At 40.7% G+C, this 21239-nt stretch overlaps 1 protein-coding gene and 1 non-coding gene across 3 annotated transcripts in view; both read left to right on the plus strand.

Annotated features, from left to right (window-relative positions):
* Positions 1-1119: 1119 nt before the first annotated feature.
* Positions 1120-1224, plus strand: LOC117063173. Its single transcript, XR_004428786.1, has one exon. It is a non-coding gene; the product is annotated as a small nucleolar RNA U13 (small nucleolar RNA).
* Positions 1225-3296: 2072 nt separating this feature from the next.
* MXD1 (MAX dimerization protein 1) overlaps positions 3297-21239 on the plus strand; it is a 28299-nt gene continuing 10356 nt past the window's right edge. For both annotated transcript variants that reach the window (XR_004444000.1, XM_033239325.1), the window contains exons 1-3: positions 3297-3819; positions 4532-4631; positions 10137-10166. Coding sequence is in view for 1 of the 2 variants with exons in the window: in XM_033239325.1 (XP_033095216.1) it covers positions 3747-3819; positions 4532-4631; positions 10137-10166 (203 nt within the window). In the remaining variant the exon portion in view is untranslated. The remainder of the gene's footprint in view (positions 3820-4531; positions 4632-10136; positions 10167-21239) is intronic.

The raw sequence follows: 21239 nt of genomic DNA on the forward strand, positions 1-21239 counted from the left end.
GTGCTCTCTGAAGCGGCATCTCCGGCAAAGAACTCCATAGTGTGTGATGAGCCTGCTGCTTGTTCAGTATTGGCATTTACCTCTTAATATACTGTCCTGTGCCCATCTGGAGTATAAGCCCCCCAGAGGAGACTGGGCAGAGATTTACTTGGCAGTAAAGATTATCTGACAAGTCTAATATTTTAGGTCTTTGTAATTCCCCATTTTCAAGGTATATCTCAATTAGTTTATCTTGATATATGCTCAGAGATATAAATTATTGTCATCCCATGTTTATGCTGTTACACATAGCTTTTTATTTAAAGTTCTGATCATAAAACTCAGGTTCAAATATCCTAGAATTCACAACTTCTATGTTTGGAGCTGTGACTCTCAAGTCAGTCAATGCTTGTATCATGCCTTTGAGGCACTAGGTATTGAAAGTCACCACTTCTTCATTATCTTAGGATTCTCAGTTCTTTCTTCAAGACTTATACTTTCAGGTTTTCTTAATTAACTGGTCATCCCAAACATTTGTGTAAAATAATTTCTAGGAAACTCCGAATCTCAAAACCTTTGCTTTATACTTACTACTTCATTTCCAGTAGATGGCACCAAATACCCTTTGAAGGTCTTCGTTATACTGATTCCTAGTTGGTGTTGCTGGCTAATTGATAATTGCGTCCACCACCAAGGAATGAACATGGTCTATTCTTTAGTCTGATTCTCTAATTTTTATATAATGTAGTATTTTTGTTTGGAGTCTAAGCTAGACTTGTTGGCATTTAAATTATTTGCTGTTTCTGGGTCAGATTTCAACCTTTTCCCCCCCTTTTTAAGACAAAAATAAGTGTGACTTTCCAGTCAGGGTGATTGTAGAGGAAGGGTCATGATACTGAAATAGGACTTGGTTAAAATAAAGAGTTGAGAGTAAAAGAATAAAGACATATGCCAAATGTTTGTAATAAAATCAAAGAGAAAATATAAATATACACAAAATCCAAAATGTTAGGATAAAGAAATCAAAGCATTTTTAGTATTATCGCTTTGGGTACTTTAGTAGAATTGCATTCGTTTATGATTTTCAAGTTTGTTTTACAAATAACATGCAATTTAAAAATACTCTTTAAAAACTGTTAGATCCTTTTGTAGTTCATAAATATAGTAATTAGGTGTTCCCATTCATGTGTGAGACGTGCCCCCCCAAAGAGCTTGTTACAGCGTTGGCACATTACCTGTCTGATGGGGAGGGAAAAAAAAGTTATATTTCTACCTTCATTTCCAACTTTGTATTGTGCTTTGAAAACCTTTACCTACGGTATGTGTATTTCATTAGTATTTTCCTAAAGAATCAGTTTTTAGATCCAGTTAACCACTGAAACCAGAATATGCCTATATGTCAGGCATGATTTACTACATGTTTATTCTATTTATTGAGTTGATTTAATTTTAGTGGGTTTGTGGACCATTAAAAAATACATGTTTAATATTTCCTACCATAATTACATTTACACCTTTGTCTTTCTTTTCTTCAGTACTTGAGTTGTCAGTGTTTTGTGACTCAGTCTGGAAATCTGTTTAAACCACCTTGTCTTTATACAACTACCAACAGGAGGATTGGTAATTTGGGCTCTGGGTGAGATAGACCTAGATTCAGTTTCCATGTCTGCAGCTGAATGCATCACAAGGAAAATCATTTAGCCTCCCTGGGCCTCAGTTTCTTCACTTGCAAAATGTAATTAACACAACCTACCTCATGGGGCTATGTTGAAGATTAGAGATAATGTAGGTATGATGCCTACACATAGTAAGCTATTATATATTGGCAACAATAATAAACTTAAAAAACAAAAAAGAAATATGTTCATGCTTTACTCATTTGTATTTTGGGGACTCAACCTACCAAGAACTTTATTTCTACTTTTAAAATTGGAGATGTCTGTCAGTACATTGGCAGTGTAGCTTGGTTTGCCATATAGCTTTCATCTCAAAATTTTTGATAGGTTTAGGGAACGATCTTTAACTTTTTAGTTTTCTATACATAACATTCTATTAAGCATTTATATTGGTACCACCCCATGCAGAAACACACCATTTGCAGACATCTTAAAGAGTATTCTTGGCCAGACGCGGTGGCTCAGGCCTGAAATCCCAGCACTTTGGGAGGCCGAGGCTGGTGGGTCACCTGAGGTCAGGAGTTCGAGACCAGCCTGGGCAACATAGTGAAACCCCCGTCTCTACTAAAAATACAAAAATAAGCTGGGCGTGGTGGTGGGCGCCTGTAATCCCAGCTACTCAGGAGATTGAGGCAGGAGAATCGCTTGAACCGGGAGAAGGAGGTTGCCGTAAGCCGAGATTGCGCCATTGCACTCCAGCCTGGGCGACAAGAGCAAAACTCCCTTTCAAAACAAAAAACAAACAAAAAAAACCCCAATAATCTTCTGAGTGTCTTCATCTAGAATTAAAAGCGAGGGGAAAACCCTAAAAGAGATTTAAGTCAAAGAATCTTAGCGTTTAATGCCATCCTGTAGGTTCAGGAAGTCTCTGAGCTTTAAAAACCCACTCGCGTGAAAGTAATTAATTATTCCATCACTTCCCGGGGGTGGAGAGGGGTGCGGAAAAGGCGCATGAGCTCAATGCTGTATACTGGAGCCCGATTCCAGCTCTTTCTTGAGGGCAGAAAAAACGCCAGGCGGCAAGCATTTAACAACGGCCAGGCTTTTCTTCTCAAGCCCCGCAGCAGCCACGTGGCGCCTGCCCGAGCTCCCGGCTCACCGGCCACTATCCTGCACCGCTCTCCGGGATGATTCGCGGCTGGGCCCTCGCCAGCCGGAGTTCCGCGAAGCCCGGAACCTCCAGGGCCGCGGCCACCAGACCCAGGGCTCCGGCCCCGAACCCAAGCGGGGCAGGGCGCCCAGGCGACGCAAGGTGCCAGCCTTCCATTCGAGAGACGCCTGGCAGGTCCCCGGAAGTTTTCCCCGGGGACAGGTCTTGGCAACAGGTCCGAGGCGAGGCCGGGTGGAGCCGAGCTCCGCGGCTGCCGGTGAATCAGCGCCGCCCAGCGCCGGACCGGCCCTCCCAGCCAATGCCACACCTGGTGAGGAGCACGCAGGCCGCTGACCATCAGCCACTTAGGGTTCGCCTGGACTGGAGAAAGGTGACATCATCGTAGCTGGGAGGGTTCCGAAGGCTTCACCAATGGGAGGCCGGCGAGGTGCTTGCCTGCTACAGCTCTTGGCCAATACTAACAAAGCAAAAGGGGGCCCGGGTTGTTGGTATAGAACCAATGGGAAACAAGGAAGGAGCACGAGGCGGAGTTGCGAATTCTGTCACCAATTGGGAAGAGGGGGTGGAGCCCGGGCCTTGTCAAGCGTGACCAACCAGCGAGAGGAGCGGACTTTGAGGGGTGGAGCCGTGAAGCCCTCTCCCAATCGCACAAGTTTGGGGGCGGGGTATTCTTTGGGGTGCCCAATGAGGAACGCGGCCGAAGCTGGCCTGTCAAGAGAAGGGGCTGGGGGCGGGGAGATGGTGAGTCGGGGATAAACACTCCGCGGCGGTGGCGGCTGCTGCTCTGCTCCGGGTTCTGTCACGGTGTCGGCGGTGCCCAGCTCACTGGCCCCCCTCCCTCTCTTGTCGAGCGTGGTTGCCAGAGAGGCTCCCTCAGCCCTGCTTCGCGGTGTCCACAGCGGGCTCCATAGCGGTCCGGCGGCGGCAGCGAGCCCGTGGGCAGTGGGGGTTGGTCCCGTGGCTCCGGCCCCCGGTGCAGAATGGCGGCGGCGGTTCGGATGAACATCCAGATGCTGCTGGAGGCGGCCGACTATCTGGAGCGGCGGGAGAGAGGTGCACGGGGACGGGAAGGGGTCCACTCGAACCGAGGCCGGGGGTCCTGTGGGGCCGGCCTCAGGTCCGGCCGCCCAGCCGCTCCGGGGGTGGTTGGAGGCAGGGAGACCGCGAGCGCTCCCAACCCCTCCGGCTCTCCCCACGCGCGGTCCGAAGGGAGGCCGCCGCTGCCCCCAGAGCAATGAATGGGATGGAGAAGGGGCTATCGCCCGCCGGGGTCCCGAACGCCGCCCCTTCCCCAGTCCCTCCCGAGTGGGCGGCCGAGGCCCCCTCCGATAGCCTCCCTGGTTTACCTCACCCGGGCTGGTCCCGGCCGGCCCCCAGGTGGGTCCAGCGCCCCAGTCTCCTGGGCAGAGGAGCAGCGCCTCACGGTGCTTGTCCCGCACCTTCGCCTGAGGCTGGTTCCACTTAACCCGCACCAACCTGCTGGACGTTGCCAGTGGGAAACCCAGGCTGCGTGAGCTTAGCCACTACTGTGTCTTTCTCAACAATGAGCAGCTGGAATCCTCTTTACACCTGCTCCGAACTGAGGGTATTCACACAATGTTTTTTTTTTTTTTTAATCATTGTTCTCAGAATTCCACCTTATTCCATTTAATTATTTCCACAATATTCTTTTAAAGATAAATAAAGGAAAAAGGAAATACTGTAGAGAGGAGAGAGTATTAAATATTCTGGGCCCATTCATTAACTGGATCCTCCTGTTTTCTAGAAGCTGAACATGGTTATGCCTCCATGTTACCATACAATAACAAGGACAGAGATGCCTTAAAACGGAGGAACAAATCCAAAAAGAATAACAGCAGTAGCAGGTAATTTGGTAAATACTTCTTTCTGTCTTTTAGATTATATTGTAGGTGACACAAACTGCTGAATGTAAGTTGCCTGTTGTGATTATAACCCTATAAAATTACATTGTGGCCGTCATGATTCAGTAATGTACACATGGACTTAAGACATTGTAGGAAGCTGTTTCTGTTTGGGTTGAGGGAACTGAAAAGAAAAATAGAAATGTTTTACATTTTTTATGAACTTTATTCAAAATTTAATTTCGCTTTTTTTCCCTTTTGGAACAAAAAAATCTGTGAAAGCTTCAAGTGAGATTAGCAATGGTGACAATATTTTCCCTTCAGAAGTTGCAGATCAGGGCAAGTTTTCTATAAGTCAAAATGCTGGACATTATCCATTTCTTTTACTTTTCGTTGTAATGGTTTTATAAACACATTAAAGTACCTGATTCGGCATAAGTGTTAGGAGCTCATACTTGACATGTAAATTAAATACAGTGGTTTGTTTGATACTCTAATTTGTCACCTCTATTTGTAATGGCAAAGAGGAATGATTGAGGTTGAAACGTACCTCTTTAGTGATAGAGGAATATATAATACTGAAATATTAATATGCTACAACCTTTCCATGTTAGTCTTGTAAATTGTCTCATACCATAATTCTTAAAAGCTGTGAATCTCACTGGAGATTTGGTTAATGGTCAGTTAAATCACATATTAAAGTACTGTGCATAGTTTCTGGTACATATAAATAGTCCATCAATGTTACTGCCCTTTTTCTCCCTTCTTTGCCCTTAAAATGTAGTTGGCTAGGATATTCGTTTTATTAGATCCCTTCAACTATACCTTTCCTGCCAGTAAATTAAAAGCGTTGAATTTTTCGTCACTGGTTTAGAATCCTCATCCCTCCCTCACCCTCATGAATAACTCCTTGCAAGTGTCTATTTGATATCCTCTGTGGCTTAATACAGACCAGGAATTTCCCACTTAAACCTAAAAATCACTTGTTCACTTGTTCTTGCTGCGTCTTCTGTACTTGGTTCACCTCGTTAGTATCGGTGGTGGAACCACAGGATGTGAGCAGCATTACTTGTGCCATGCCCTTGAATAAAAATGGCACATGAAGAATCAACCTGATAATTACTTGGTGGGTTTTGCTTGTCCTCTAATCTTAGCATTACCTGAAGGTGGTAGCCTGTAGTTTTGTGCATGGATATGAAGGCACTTTAAGAAGGATGTTAATACTGACTTGTAATATGCAATGGTATAAAAACAATTAAGCAGTGTTGCATTTTATTACAGTATTTTTTTAAAAATTTGTTTAGAAGAATTTTGAGGCCTTTCAGTTAATTTTTCTGGAAAAGCATAGTCCATTTTGGCTTTTATTATTGTCCACTAATGATTTGAGAGGAATTGTCCGTGTTACTTATTGAGGCTTAATACCTTAACACTTTATTTTTTTCCTTAGTTTCACAGGAAGGTTGTAGGGGATGTTCACTAGTGGGGATAAAAAAAAATGAGATGTTGAAGTGGTTTGGTCCCAAAAGGTGATTAGGAAAGAAAAATAATAGTAGTTAAGAATCTTAAGCCAAGAAATGGATTCTTTCTAGTATCTTCTCTTTAATAATCAGTACTATGCCAAAAAAAAAAAAAAAAAGGCTACAAATTCTTCTGTTAATGGGTTGGTTTGCTTTCCATGGTTAGACATGGGATTATCACAGTTGTCCATATACTTGACTGATAGTGAATTAGTGTAATATATTCAGTGGTGTAAGGATTTCTGAGAGACCATGATTAAACCTAGAGGTAGCACTAGGCAAACGTGTGAGGCAGGAGCAGGTAGTTTTCTTTCAGTGTGATCATTTCCTTCATGAACCATTTGGAATAGCTCCTTTTTTGAGGACAAGCAATCATAACGGAGAAAGCAGCTTGACCCCATGGTTTGAATCGGCTTTATATCCTCAGCCATGTATGGTCAGAATTTTGAACTGAGGTAAAGGATAGGGAGAGATTACTGCTGGTTTACATAACCCTTGGATAACAGTTTACTCTTGTTCATACAGGTTGAAATGCTGTGCTTTTTGCTTATAGAGTCTGGGGAGGTACTTTTCCTTGGACAATAAAAGATAAGATTTAGCCACATAGGAAACTTCTTGGGAACTGAAAATGCAGATCTTATTCACGTTTCTCTAGTTGCTTATTAAAACAACAAAAACGAAAATGAAATTGTGAATATCAGTTGTTTTTGAAACTATCCGTAGGAAGATGGAAGTTTCTTTCCTACTGATTTTTGAAGTCAATTACTAATTATTTAGAATTGAAATCTAGAACTTTTTAAAAGTGTGTTTTGTTCAATGAGTAAAGCAAGCTTTGGCACTCATATGAAAGAGGAAGTTCAGGACTTGCCACCCAGTTGTTTTATAAGATAGTGGCTAGAGTGACCTGACATGAGGAGTCTTTTTGAACCCAAGGATTTTTCCTGGTTATCTCAGATACGCCATAATTTGACTTAGTTATTTTTTTATTAGAGTATATTTTTAAATGGTGAAATTTGACCTTTATCAGTGATTCCAAAGTTATCCATTGTTTTCCATAATCACATGGAAAATAGTTTTGACACAAGGTAGCAATGTGTTCTTATAATGCTTTAATTAAAAATGTAAATGTTTACCCATCAATGGAGGTGGCTAGCATCTCGGAACTGATCATTTTTGAAAGGGCTGCTTTTTATTAATAACTCAGTTTAAGTAAACTGGATACCCTTCAGTAATGCTCTAGCCATTAGCTATAAGTCCCCCTTGAAAAAGCACCACGTGTTTAACACTCTCAAGTAATCAAAGAAAATCTGTAGTTTTAAAAATTTTTGTTCAAATTTTGGAAGAAGTTGTGCTTCCTATGGAGTTTGTTTAAAAGTTTATTTTGGGGATTCAAAATTTTACATAAGTATATAACTCTATTTATTAGTTTATCTATATATTTTCAAAGAATCCAGAAATATTTTGGTAAGAATGCTGTTATTTTCTACTGTCTTCTCAACCTATTCACTTTCTTCTCCTCCACCTACAAGGGATGGTCCTTGTCTACAGTGAAAGAGGGTAATCTGAACCAACTGTTGGCATATACTTTCATCCATTTTATTTTGTTTATTTATTTATTTATTTTTTTTTTTAGACAGAGTCTTGCTCTGTTGCCTATGCTAGAATGCAGTGGCACCATCTCAGCTTACTACAGCTTCTGCCTCCCGGATTCAAGTGATTCTCCTGCCTCAGCTCCCGAGTAGCTGGGATTATAGGCGTATGTGACCATGCCCTGCTAATTTTTGTATTTTTAGTAAGGAAGGGGTTTCGCCATGTTGGCCAGGCTGGTCTCGATCTCCTGACCTCAAGTGATCCACCCACCTCAGCCTCCCAAAGTGCTGGGATTATAGGTGTGAGCCACCGTGCTCATCTACTTTCATCCATTTAAAAAAATCTGTCAGACTTTGAATTTACTAGTCCTGGTTAAAGTTAAAATGCCACGTGCTTTAGAGCCAAAGGTTTGCAGTATATGCCAGATACTTGTTAACTATAGTATCCTGTTGGCCATTGAAGGCAATAAACCTTCAGAACAATGTGACTGGAGAATGCTGAGGGATAACCAAGTGAATCAATGTAAAGCTTTTATTTCTTTTTAATTGAGATGGGCTCTTGCTGTGTTGCCCACACTGCTCTCCAATTCCTGAGCTCAAGCAGTTCTCCTGCCTCAGCCTCCCAAAGTGCTGAGATTACAGGTCTGAGCTACCATGTCTGACAATTTTAAAGTTTTGTTTTGTTTTGTTTTTGAGACAGAGTCTCCCTCTGTCGCTAGGCTGGATTGCAGTGGCACGATCTCAGCTCACTGCAACCTCCGACTCTCTCGTTCAACCGAGTAGCTGGGATTATAGGCGCCCACCACCACGCACAGCTAATTTTTGTATTTTTAGTAGAGATAGGGTTTCACCAGTTGGCCAGAATGGTCTCAATTTCCTGACCTTGTGATCCGCCCACCTCATCCTCCCAAAGTGTTGGGATTACAGGCATGAACCACCACGCCCAGCCTAAAACTTTTAAGTTAACCAATTTTGGATTGATTTGATTACATGAGGTCCATGTGTTGTTTACCTAGAAAACAAATATTCTAAACTTAAAATACTGTCATTTTCTCATTTATGTTTTCTTTGTGAATAAAAATTGATTGCCAAGGTCCTTGTGGAAGAGAAGTTTAATGCTAGGTTGGAAATTTCTCATTTCAAGACAACCTCCTCACTTCCGCTGCCATCCCCCCCACATTCGCTGTCCTTACCCCCATTCTCTGATGAGTGAACTTGGTGGTGGTGCCCCTGATGTAAATAAGTGGCTGAGCACTCTTGAGGTGGTATTCCTCCACGATTGCTGTGAGAATTTATTTCCTAAGCCCAGTAAGGTGCTGATTATGGATGGCCCAACAGAATTCATGAGCCAAAGCAGGGAGTAAACTCCTGAGCTGGTTAAACTCCGGAGAATTTTCATAAGAAAGGTCAAGATTCAGCTCCTTTATAATGCTGGTAGCTTCTTCCAAATTTATAACTGGTTAGGAAGGAGTTGTGTGAGGAGGACACTAAAAGGGCCACATTGACTTCTTATAACTTGGTGGTAACTTGTCCATAAAGTCTTAGGCCAGACCTTGTCTTTAAGGTCAGCCATAAATACACTAATCATATGGTTTCATATCTATCACACCGTTCATCCAAGGCTCTCTGATCAGTTTTACAGTTGCTACCTCATTGGCCTATACTTGTTCAGTAAATAATTGGTAATTATTTTTATTCTTATCTTATAGACAGGTTAACCAGTGACAGGACAGTAAAGAATTTTATTTACTCCACAGCATATCAGTAGCAAAGCTGGACTTCACATTTCACTAACTTCTGCTTTAACCAACCTATCATCTTTATGTTGAGCTGAGCTTTGGAAACCCCTTCCTAAAAGCATTTGGTTGCTATTTAACAGCAGCATCTTGTACATGATAGTTACTTCAGGGAGTCAGAAGATTGGGGAAGAGGTTTATTTTACTATTTAAAACAGCATAGTCAAGCATCTTTACACAAAGTTTTGGTGTATGCTACCCCTAGGGAAAACTGCAGGGGTGGGGTAGGGATGCTACCTCCATTGTTCTACCCTTAGCCTAAAGAAGGCTTTGTCGTATTATGTAACGCAAATTCACATTGCTTTGTGCAGCTGTTTTTGTATAAATAGACCCCTTTTCTTCCTTGTCTTAAAATGGATTATTTTTCCACTAGAGGAGGCATGCTTCTTGGTTTGTCTCTTTACCTTGAACTCTATTTTAGGTATTTACATTTATCTAACTCTTCAAATGGACTAATTTTTTTAGTAAAGCCCAGTGAATTTTTCTCCCTTTCTACATCTCTCCTATCAACTTCGGAGAGAAAGAAGTTAAAAGAATTGTGTTGGTGTTGAAGCAGTTCTTTAAGACAAAAATATCTTATTCTTCTCTTATTGTTCCCTCTTTCAGATCAACTCACAATGAAATGGAGAAGAATAGGTGAGTTGGGGATTTGGGAGGTGGAATGCGGGGAGCTTTGTTGCGTTCTCTGTTCATTAAGTTCAAACTTGGTTGCTCTTTTTGACTCTTCCCACTAATAGCACCTGATTTCAGAATTCACCCAGGGCCCTCTAAGCAGCATTGCTCATAAATTACTTAGGTAGATATAGAGCTTGCCAGTTAAAAGACTACACCCCTAACCCTCACCCCCACCAGCCCACTCCTGAAGAAAGCCTTCTGACTTTCCACAGACCAAAGCATTTTAGTAAGAGGCAATATTTCCACAAATAGTGTTTTTTAAAAATTACATGCTACTGAATATAATTGGCAATGTTATCTAAAATATGTATACATAAATATATATACACAAACATATATGTGTGTATATATTAACACTTGTGTATTAACGTGTATGTATGTGTATTTGCAGTTTACTTGTGAATGAAGAGTCTCAAAATTCAGGCAAATGTATGCATGGCAGAAATTGGAGATGGTGCCTAACTAGAGGAGGCCTACCACCCTCACTGGGCTCCATCTTGCCACAGCCTGAGTGGAATCTCTCTCACCTGGATTGCCTCTTGCTGCTTACTTAAATCTTTATTTTCCAAATCAAGTTGCCCCTCCTTCAGTGAGGCCGCCGAGTGCTTCTCAACTCTGGTTGCACATTAGAATCACTTGCAAAGCTTTCTGTGTATTTTTAAACATATTTTTATATTAAACACATTATACACATACACTTGTAGATTTTTCTGGTGAGGGTAGAGAACAAAGTTTTATTTCTGCTGATTCTATAAAATAACTTTTTATTATAGAAAATTTCAAATCTGGCCAGGTACAGTGGCTCACACCTGTTATCCCAGCACTTTGGGAGGCCAAAGTGGGTGGATCACCTGAGGTCAGGAGTTTGAGATCAGCCTGCCCAACATGGCAAAACCCTGTGTCAACTGATAATACAAAAATTAGCCAGGTGTGGTGGCACGTGCCTGTAATCCCAGCTACTAGGGAGGCTGAGACAGGAGAATCACTTGAACCCTAGAGGCGGAGGTTGCAGTGAGCCAAGATCCCACCACTGCACTCCGGCCTGGGCAACAGAGTGAGACACTGTCTTAAAAAAAAAAAGAAAGAAAGAAAGAAAAAATTTCAAATCTACAAAAGTGGAGTGAGTAACGTAATCAACTCCTATGTATCCATTACCCAGCTTCAGTAATTATCAGCATTTTGCCAGTTTTCTATAAGCAAAACCACCTCTCCCCGTGGAGTATTTTAAAGCAAATTTTCTTATATCTCTAGTAAACACCCAAAAAAAGCCACAAAATACCCAAAACAACAACAACAAAGAAAAAACACTTGGTTTTACCATACTGAAAAAAAATTAATGATAACTTTCTGTGGAGCTTTTAAAAGCCAACAAACAGACAAACAAAATAATGCCCAGACCTTACCCTTAGCAATTCTGATTTAACTGGTTTGGGTTGAGGCTCTGCACTCGTATGTTTCAAAAGCTCCTCAGGTGATTCTCATGTGCAGCCATGGCGGAGAACCATTGAACTAGCCTCATTCTCTGAGCTCCCATCAATTTGAAATGCGGGCTACCCATCCAAATTGAGTGCTTTCTCAGTGCCCTGCATGAACAAGAAAAGGATGTGTAATGATGGCTCTGCGAAGATGTGGTTATTTCCTGCCAACCTTCTTTGAAAAAGGAGCCTGACTCTGAAAGTCAGGATCTGAATTATATTTATGTTTCATCAGTGAAAGGGCAGACCAAACCCTTCCCAGGCAGGCAGAATTCTAGAAGAGGACGGTTAGCTTTACTCCACTATGGAATTTCGTGTGTGTGTGTGTGTGTGTATGTGTGTGTGTGTGTGATGGTGAGTGTGCCTCACTGCACATATGCTTCTGCTCATCCCTTTGTCTTCCCTTTTAATTGTTCTGTGATCGTGACTGACCATGTTTTAAGTTGGAGTTTCCTTTATGCTTTAGCTATTTACATATCATGAACTAGAAACTCAAAAGTATCTCTTAAAGTGGAAAGGTAGTCAGTGTGGCTTCTCTTTCTCATCTTTAGATTTTCTCTTCAGATTCTCTCCCTTCTTCCTGCCTTTGCAGTGATGTGGGTAAACCGGCACTATTTCTACTAAAAGGTCTTCTAGTTCTTCACCCCTCTAATACTTTACATTGGTATTTATTATTATTATTATTATTATTAAAATTTAATCCCTTCACATACAGACTTACTAAAACTTCGTGACTTTTGCCTCTGCAGGAATGCCACAGAATGTCAATTGTATTGTTTATTTTAGCACCTCAGGGATGTTTATTTTTTGTCTGTGGTGGCCCCAGAACTTGTGCGTGTTACTGGGTATTAAATGCGTTCATAGTAGGGTATTAAATCAGCAAGGTCCTCATCCAAGATAAATGTGCAGTTTGTCCAATGGTAAAGATGCAGAGACAGTTTCAGTTAATATACTAAGTGCTAAGATTGAGGTGTGCACAAGAATCTGGAGGTAAAAATTCTAGAAGAGTGGACGTGAAGTCACCACTAGGCAAGCTGCCTATAATTGAGCTTGCTTCCATATGACCAGTCAGTTTTGCTTGTTGAAGGGTTAGTTATCTAGTTTCCTTCTTTTCTTTTTTGGAATTTGGTCTTTAAAGGTCTTGATAATCTTTCTAGTCTAGAGCATGTGAACAGAAGAGAAGGAAAATCAGGACTCAGTTTACTTAATTTAAGCAAGCATTGGTTGCTGCAGTTCAGGGGAGGTTAAAGTTGCTAGGCTCCCCTCTCTTATTAGTGTGGATGTTTACGAACTTCAGGGTTTGGAGGTCAGTTGAACAGCTGTTTTTGTACTCTTCCTAGTTTTAGTAGCTGAGTTCTATAAAAGAATACCACTCTGGTAAATGCTAATACACTTTAGCCATTTTTTACCTGATAACATTGCATAAAAAGATTATCATGGCTTTCATTGCTTCTCGGCCTTTTGGCTAAAATCAAGTGTAAAAAGATTGCTATGGGTCTCAAAAAAAAAAGAAGAAGAAAAGGCAACTTAGGAAAAGAACTTCTAACAATGGGATTTTCCCTTTTGATATTGCAGAGCTGATTATACTTGGGTTAGTTTTCTTGAATGGAAACCTTTTCTATGGCACTTTAGAGATCCTAAATAATTAGTGTTACTCTATGTTACCAGGACTCAACTGTAAGGATATTATACCCAACACCAACACTTTGAAGTATCTTCGCATTGGTGGGACAATAAATGAAAAGACTTCTAGAATGGTGGTGGTAGTATTCTCTACTCAACCGAATAGGTGTTGAGCACCTAAGATGCCATGTAGTAGGTGCTGGGACTACAGAATCCAGTAAAGGCTACTCACTGCTGTGGAGGAGCTCAGATTAATATCACTCTACAGGGGGTTTGTCAGTCAGCACATGGCCTGTGTTTCTCTGCATTTTAACTAATTTTCTGGGTCTGAGCTCCTAAGAAAACACCTGTGGGGGTGTGGGGGGTGTGTGTGGACGGGGGGGGGGGTTTCTTTTTTTAAACTAATCTTGCAGAAAATTTTGAGAAATATAGAAAACAATACTAAAAATTTAAATCATCCATGGTTCTGGCACTCAGAGAAAACCCATGGAACTTGGAAATATATCTTTCCAATTGTTTTGGAAAAGAACTGAAAATATAGTTTTGTGTGGAAAGTTAGAAAATTCAGAAAAGCACAAAGAATATAAAATCAACTGTAATAGGCCTCTCAGAGGTAACACCTGCTAACATTTGTTCTATATCCATCTAGACTTTTGTGTACAGTTTTTTTTAACCAACATGGGATCATATAGTATAATTTGTAGCATCTTTTCCAGTTATAAACATTTTCCAGCGTCATTAAATCTCCTTTTCCAACATTACTTAATGCCCAGTATTATATTATATGAATACATTAAACCTCAGGTAATCAGTCCCCTACTTTGGATTCTTCCAGAACCTAAACAATGCTTTCTTAAACCACCTGTAGAAAAATCTCTGTCCAACATCATAATTATTTCCTTAGGATAAATTTATAGCTGTGGAATTGGTGGTGAACACGTTTTTAGGATTGCTGGATTGTCCACCAGGCAGGTTATAGGCAGTATTTTCCCTACACTTCACAAGTTGATGTTATAACTTAAAACCTTTATGAGTTTGATAAGTAAAAAATAAAAAAAACACCCACACAGGCAACTTGTTTTAATTTGCATTTCTTGTACTACTAGCATAGTTGAGCAGTGTTGATGTCTTTGACTCTGTGCGTCTCTTTGTGCAAATTGTCTATTCAATAGCCTTTGCCCAATTTTCTACTGAAGAATTTATCTTTTTCTTTATTTTAAAAAGTTTCCATAATATAAAGGACGTATATGAAAGATATTGACACTTTTTCTATCACATAACTGTCCAGTTTGTCATTTAGCTTTACAGAATCAGTCTTCCCTCACTGATTCAAGTTACTGCCTTTGGTGTATACTTAATTTTTGTTTATGGCTAGGTCTCTATCTAGACTTATTCTTCCAGTCCTTTGATCCATCTCTTCTTCCTATGCCAATACATACCCTTGCATTCTCCTTTTTTTATTTTTCCATGCTCTTACCTATTTTCACCAGTTTATTTTTCCTGGAAAAAACTTTAATCTATGAATTCCCCAACCCCTAAATTATTTTGGGAGTTTAAAAATTAACATTGCATAATTCCAATATAAATTAACCTTGAAAAGTTCATGCTTATATATTAGATCTTTTCATCCAGGATTTGGTGTGTCTTTATTGAGATCTCTCTTTATTCAGATCTGTCTCTAAGCAAAGTTTTGTAGCGAAGTTTTCCACACAGGTCTTATACATGTCCTGTAAAAGGTATTCCTGGATTTGTGTGTTTTTAGATTGCTATTGGTTTCCCATTTTAGTTAACTAATTGATTATTGTTGGAATATAAAAATATTTAAATATTTTGTTGTTGATGATAATTCTGCTATATCTTTCTCTTAACTGGGAATTCCTCCACTTTAAAATAAAGCCTTTCAGTGAGCCCCTCAGCAAATGGAGACTGAGCGAACACGTGTAAGCTACAGCCAATAGGTCAGGAGCCAGGTGGTAGAATGGACTCTTTTTTCTTTTTTTTTTTTTTTGAGACAGAGTCTTGCTCTGTCACCCAGGCTGGAGTGCAGTGGCCGGATCTCAGCTCACTGCAAGCTCCTCCTCTCGGGTTCATGCCATTCTCCTGCCTCAGCCTCCCAAGTAGCTGGGACTACAGGCACCCGCCACCTGCCCGGCTAGTTTTTTTGTATTTTTTAGTAGAGACAGGGTTTCACCATGTTAGCCAGGATGGTCTCGATCTCCTGACCTCATGATCCACCCGTCTCGGCCTCCCAAAGTGCTGGGATTACAGGCTTGAGCCACCGCGCCTGGCCCAGAATAGACTCTTTTTTCAAAAGATGGCTCTGGCATCTCCTTTAATAGTAGACATCCATTTTTCTGGAATGGTGCATATACAGCTCTTGCTGGAATTAGGTGCCTGGTCTAGAGCCACTACCTCTGCCAGAGTCTTCTGATCCTGGGACAGAAGATTTCTGTGTGGCTCCATAGGGAAGACTCCGCAGCCCAGTCTAAGCTGTTATTTCCATTTGGTCAAACAGTATTTCAGTGGCATCTGGTCTGGCATGAGAAACTAATTCAGTCAGGTCTCTTCTGGAAGAATATTCTAATTGATTACAGGTCCCTGTAGTTGTTCCTTTTGGATTTTGATTTTTCAAATGACCAAGTCCCTTATATCGGAAGGGCTGGGGCCTGACTTTTGTGCTGGGCCTGAGTTGTGGTATGTGTTGCATCACTCTTATTGTTTCTGAACTTTCTTGACCACATTCAGATTTCACTCTGGGATGGGATGTTGTAACAAGTCCATGTTTGTTGCAACATGGGGTAAGGTTATTACGAAGGAGAGACACAGGGATCAGTGTATAAATCCAGTCTATACTGATGGTCTGGAGAAGAACTCACATTTGTACCACAAGAATCATCTTTCTTGTACTATAACCTTTGAGTAGATGACACCTGCCTTTGGCAAGACTTGGAGGAGAGACACATGCTGGTCATTTGACCAATTTCCAGTCTCCTACCTGGAACTCTGGGTCTACTCCCTGACTTTTTGTCATAGGCATTAATAGTCAAACAGTGGGATAGAGCCAACAAGTATGATTATAATATATATGTTGCATTTGAAAATTAGGCTCTAAAAAGGAAATATTAATGAGGTGTACTTATGTATTTTATACTTAAAGAAGTGATCTTATCTCTCCAAAATGTAGCCACTGTGAACTGCTATTTATGTATTATTCACTGAGTATATTAATATCTTTGTATTTTCTACAAAGATTTATCAACACAACTGTGAGAAATCTTCAAAACCTTCTAGGGTTCCAATTAAGTTGGTAATAATGATGCACTTGGCAATTGTTTATAAAGGGATCATTTTAGAAAAAGAAGAAAGTATTTTTTCCCTTTTCAAAGCATGACTTGTCATCTTCACCTGGTAGGGCTTTGTTCTCAATGCAGAATCTCTTGTGACCCTTGACACTTTAAGGGATTAATTTTACGAGTCCCATTAATAAGACTTGTTCCTTCTTATTTTTTACTAAATACCTTCTTTTCCTTATTATACAGCTCATACATACCCATATCTAAAATTATTTTTGTTCAACCTCCAATTATCTTATAGGATTTAAGATGGCATTTAATTGGGTAAGTCTATGCCCACACTGAGATAGGTGATAAAATGGTGAAACCTCAAAATAGGCTACCCTGTTTAGGGTGATCTATTTGGAAAGGAAAAGAAAGTTATGATAGGCTATGAAAACTTGGAAATAAGTTAAGTCAGATGGGATGTTTGAGGGTGAGGAAAAAGAAAGAACATGTTTGGTAAGAACAAAGGGGAGCCCATTCTATAACTTTAGGTGGGAGCTGATATCTGTCAGGGTTTGAATGTAGCTCCTACAAATCATTCTGCAATAATTCATCTACATGTTTGAGCACTCCAACTAAATTTTAATTACCTCAAAGGCAGGGACTTGATCTTACTCAATATTGTATCCCAAGACTAGCTGGGGGCACTGGCTCACACCTGTAATCCCAGCACTTTAGGAGGCCGAGGTGGGAGGCTCAGTTGAGCCCAGGAATTCAGGACCAGCCTGGGCAACATAGCGAGACCCATCTGTACCAAAAAAAATAATTAATTAATTAGTTGGGCGTGGTGGCGTGCACCTGTAGTCCCAGCTACTCAGGAGCCTGAGGTGGGAGGATTGCTTGAGTCTATGAAGTTGAGTCTATAGTGAACTGTGATGGCACCAGTACACTCCAGCCTGGTTGAATATGCAGAAAAAAAAAAAAAAGAAAATATAGCCTGGGACCTAAGAAAGCAGCAGAACATAACATAATAGTTTTTTTTTTTCTCTTTTTGAGACAGAGTCTTGCTCTGTCGCCAGGCTAGAGTGCAGTGGCACAATCTCAGCTCACTGCAACCTCTGCCTACCAGGTTCAAACGATTATCGTACCCCAACCTCCTAAGTAGCTGGGATTACAGATGTGCACCACACCTGGCTAATTTTTGTATTGTTAGTAGAAATGGGGTTTTGCCATGTTGCCCAGGCTGGTCTCGAACTCCTGGCCTCAAGTGATCCACCCACCTCGGCCTCCCAAAGTGATGGGATTACAGGCGTAAGCCTCCGCGCCCGGCCCAGCCTGTTACACTTTCAATAAAGAGAAGTAATCACAGATAACAGTGCTTCCCTCACACACACACATACCCACACACCCCTCATTTGGTACCACTTCTGGTCTTGATTACATCCAAGTCAGGAAGAACTTTAAGGATAGTATATTAAGTAAGTACAAGAGGCACTATCTACAGATAGCACCATCTACCTAATAATCCTACTCTGTTGAATCTATTCCCCAATTTGCAGATCTACTAGCCTGAGAGAGATTCATAGATAGAATCAAGGAAGCATGGTCTGTGAAGAGCTACCGTCAGAATTGTCTGAGACACGCAGGTTAGCCCAGGTGCCTTCTATCAGTGCCAAAGCTCTGGTAGGAGCTGGTGCCTCAGACAGCTCGGCACCTTCTTCATTAATAACTTCCTTCACTTGGATATTTACTTTCCGTAATTCATGGCTGGCAAGAGTTAAGGAAGACTAACAACAGAAATATGTGGTATCTGAATATATTTTATATTTAAATCTTTAATCTGTTTGGAATTTATTTTGATGTTAACCTCCTCACTCTTGCCATTTTCTGAGTAATCCATTCTTTCCCCAAGGATTTATGGCGTTATCTCCTTTATGTGCTAAATTCCTATCTATTCTTAGGTCTGTTTCTGGGGATTTCTATCCTGTTCACTTGATTTGTCTGCCTATTCCTGTATTAGTACTACACTGTTTTTAATTATTGAAGCTTTATAATACAATTTAATATCTGGTACAGCACATTCTTCCTCATTATTCTTCTTTTTCAAAAATTTTGGCAGTGTCTCACACATCTATTCTTCTAGATGAAGTGTAGTCCCAGCATTAAAAAGAACACTGTTGGGAGTTTTTTTCTTGGAATTGTGTTAAATTTGTAAACAAACTTGAGGAACATTGACATTTTTTGTTTGGAGGGTTCATATCCAGGAATCTGCTATTTTTTTCGTTTACTCAAATATTCTTGTGTCTTTCAACAGAAAGTTTTATAGTTTTCTTCTCATAGATCCTTCCCAACCTGTTTTAAATTTGCTCCTCAGTATGTTATACTTTCTTCTTGCTATTGCACGTGAGATATTTTAAGATCTGTGTGCTTGGACTTCGCAAGTCAATACGTATTTGCCTCTATTTTTATTTTCCTCTGGCCCTTGCAGTAGAGATCAAGGAGGTAGGCCCAGGCTCTTCAGAATGCTTGCTCCTGCAGCAAGCAAAAGTGAGGCAGCTGCCTCTCTCCCAACCTTGGAATCCTTTCTACCCCTGCCTCTCCATGATGTGAATAGGAAATAAAGGAATCTTTTATTTTGCATTCATTGACTTAATAAAACCCTTGCTAATTTTGTAAATGTAAAGAAATAGTACTTTTAGCATAAGCATTTTAGAAAATGGATTAGATTTTCCATTATTTTAATGACAAAAGATGTCCATTTTCTTCAAGGAAGTGTTCAGAAAAGTGGATTTTGCCAGATAGCCTCTGTCTGCCTAGTGAGACATTTTTGAGTTCCTATTGATTGTAAAAGGAATATTATAGGGCCATTATTATCTGTGTTTGCTCACAGTAAATCTCCTTCTACAGAGGAAGCTAGGATTGAAAGGATAACTGCTACCACATACGGAGTACTCCCTGTCAGACCCTGACCCAGGAGCTTCCATACCTTGTCTCAGTCAGTACCCACGGCGGCCCTCCCAGGGAGGTGCTTGTCACCCTCTTTCTACTGATAAGGAAACTGAGGCTACACAGAGTTAAGTAATTTGCTCAAGGTCACACAGGGAGTAAGTGGCAGAGCCAGGATCTCAAACATTTACTGGTTTTTTAATACTAATTTTTAATTTTTGTGGCTATGTGGTAGGTGTGTATATTTATGGGGTGCATGAGGTGTTTGATACAGGCATGCAGTGCATAATAACCACATCACGTAAAATGTAGTGTTCATCCCCTCAAGCATTTATCCTTTGTGTTACAAACCATCCAGTTCTACTCTTCCAATTATTTAAAAATATACAATTAAATTATTTTGACTATAGTTACCCTGTTGTGCTATCAATACTAGGTGTTATTCATTCTTTCAAGCTATTTTTTTTTTTTTAACCCATTAACCATCCCCATCTCCTCTCCACCCCCACTACCTTTCCCAGCTTCTGGTAACCCTCCTACTCTCTATGTCTTGAGTTCAATTGCTTTGATTTTTACATCCAGCAAATAAGTGAGAATATGCAATATTTGTTTTTCTGTGCCTGGCTTATTTCACTTAACCTAATGATCTCCAATTCTATCCATGTTGTTGCAAATGACAGGATCCCATTCTTTTTATGGCTGAATATTGCTCCATTATGTATATGTACCACATTTCTCCAGGCATTTACTCTTAATTACTGCATTAATGTTTGGTTGCATAGTGACTAAAAGAGTCAGAATATTTTTAAAATTTTTAAAATAAAAATCAATAAAATTTGAGATACTTAAAACTTACTGAGGAGAATCTATAGTTGTATCTAAATTCGTTATTAGTAGTTATAGGCCATACTTGCTTGGGAGCATGACTTATTATAGTTCAAAGATTGGTTTCTTTATACCGCTGTAGACCAAAGGTATATCAGCCTATTCAGAATAATTAAAGTTATATTTCTGAAGAGTCAGAAGGTGAAGTTTGTTAAAGTTCATGACCTAAGTACAAAGCAGTGTGGATCAGTGCTAAAGGAAGAGGCAGCCAGGAAGCTGGGAGGTAGCTCTTGGCAACAGAGTGAAGACTGTCTGAAGAAGATGTGATGGGAGGAGAGCCAACTGCAGGGGTCAGATTGAGGTGTTGGGTGGCTTCCTGTTAAGGATATATAGCAAAACCCCTGCTAGTTCCCCAAAGGGAGTTTGACCTTGTTTAAAATGGGACAGCAGGGCAGGGAAGTAGTCAGAACTGAGAAGAGAATGCTGAGATGGGTGTTTGTTCTGCTTGTTTTGGATCTGGGAGCTCCGTGGGTACTCAGGGCTGGCAGAGGGATTCTAGATCCCAGGAGTTTGTGTGTCTATATGTGTGTCTGTTTGTGTGTCTGTGTGTGTGTCAGGGTTGGAGAGCCTTGGTAGGAGCTGTACGTAACAGAGGGGTCTGTTTGCTTTTTTTGGTTCGGGGATTGGATTTCACTACTATATGATGGAACTGAGTCTACTTAATATATTTCATTGCTCTCCTGTGGTTGGCCCGGGCACCAGTGTGGGGATGTCTGCAGGCAGTGGCATGTGGGCAGGGGGCAGCCATCAGGCTGCAGCTGTGAGGCGCCGGAGAAGGCCAAGGCAGACCCTGCCAAAGACAGAGTTGGTTTTGGGTCTCTGCAAAA

The sequence above is a fragment of the Trachypithecus francoisi genome, unplaced genomic scaffold (genome assembly GCF_009764315.1).
Source record: "Trachypithecus francoisi isolate TF-2019V2 unplaced genomic scaffold, Tfra_2.0 Lachesis_group17, whole genome shotgun sequence".
NCBI lineage: Eukaryota > Metazoa > Chordata > Mammalia > Primates > Cercopithecidae > Trachypithecus > Trachypithecus francoisi.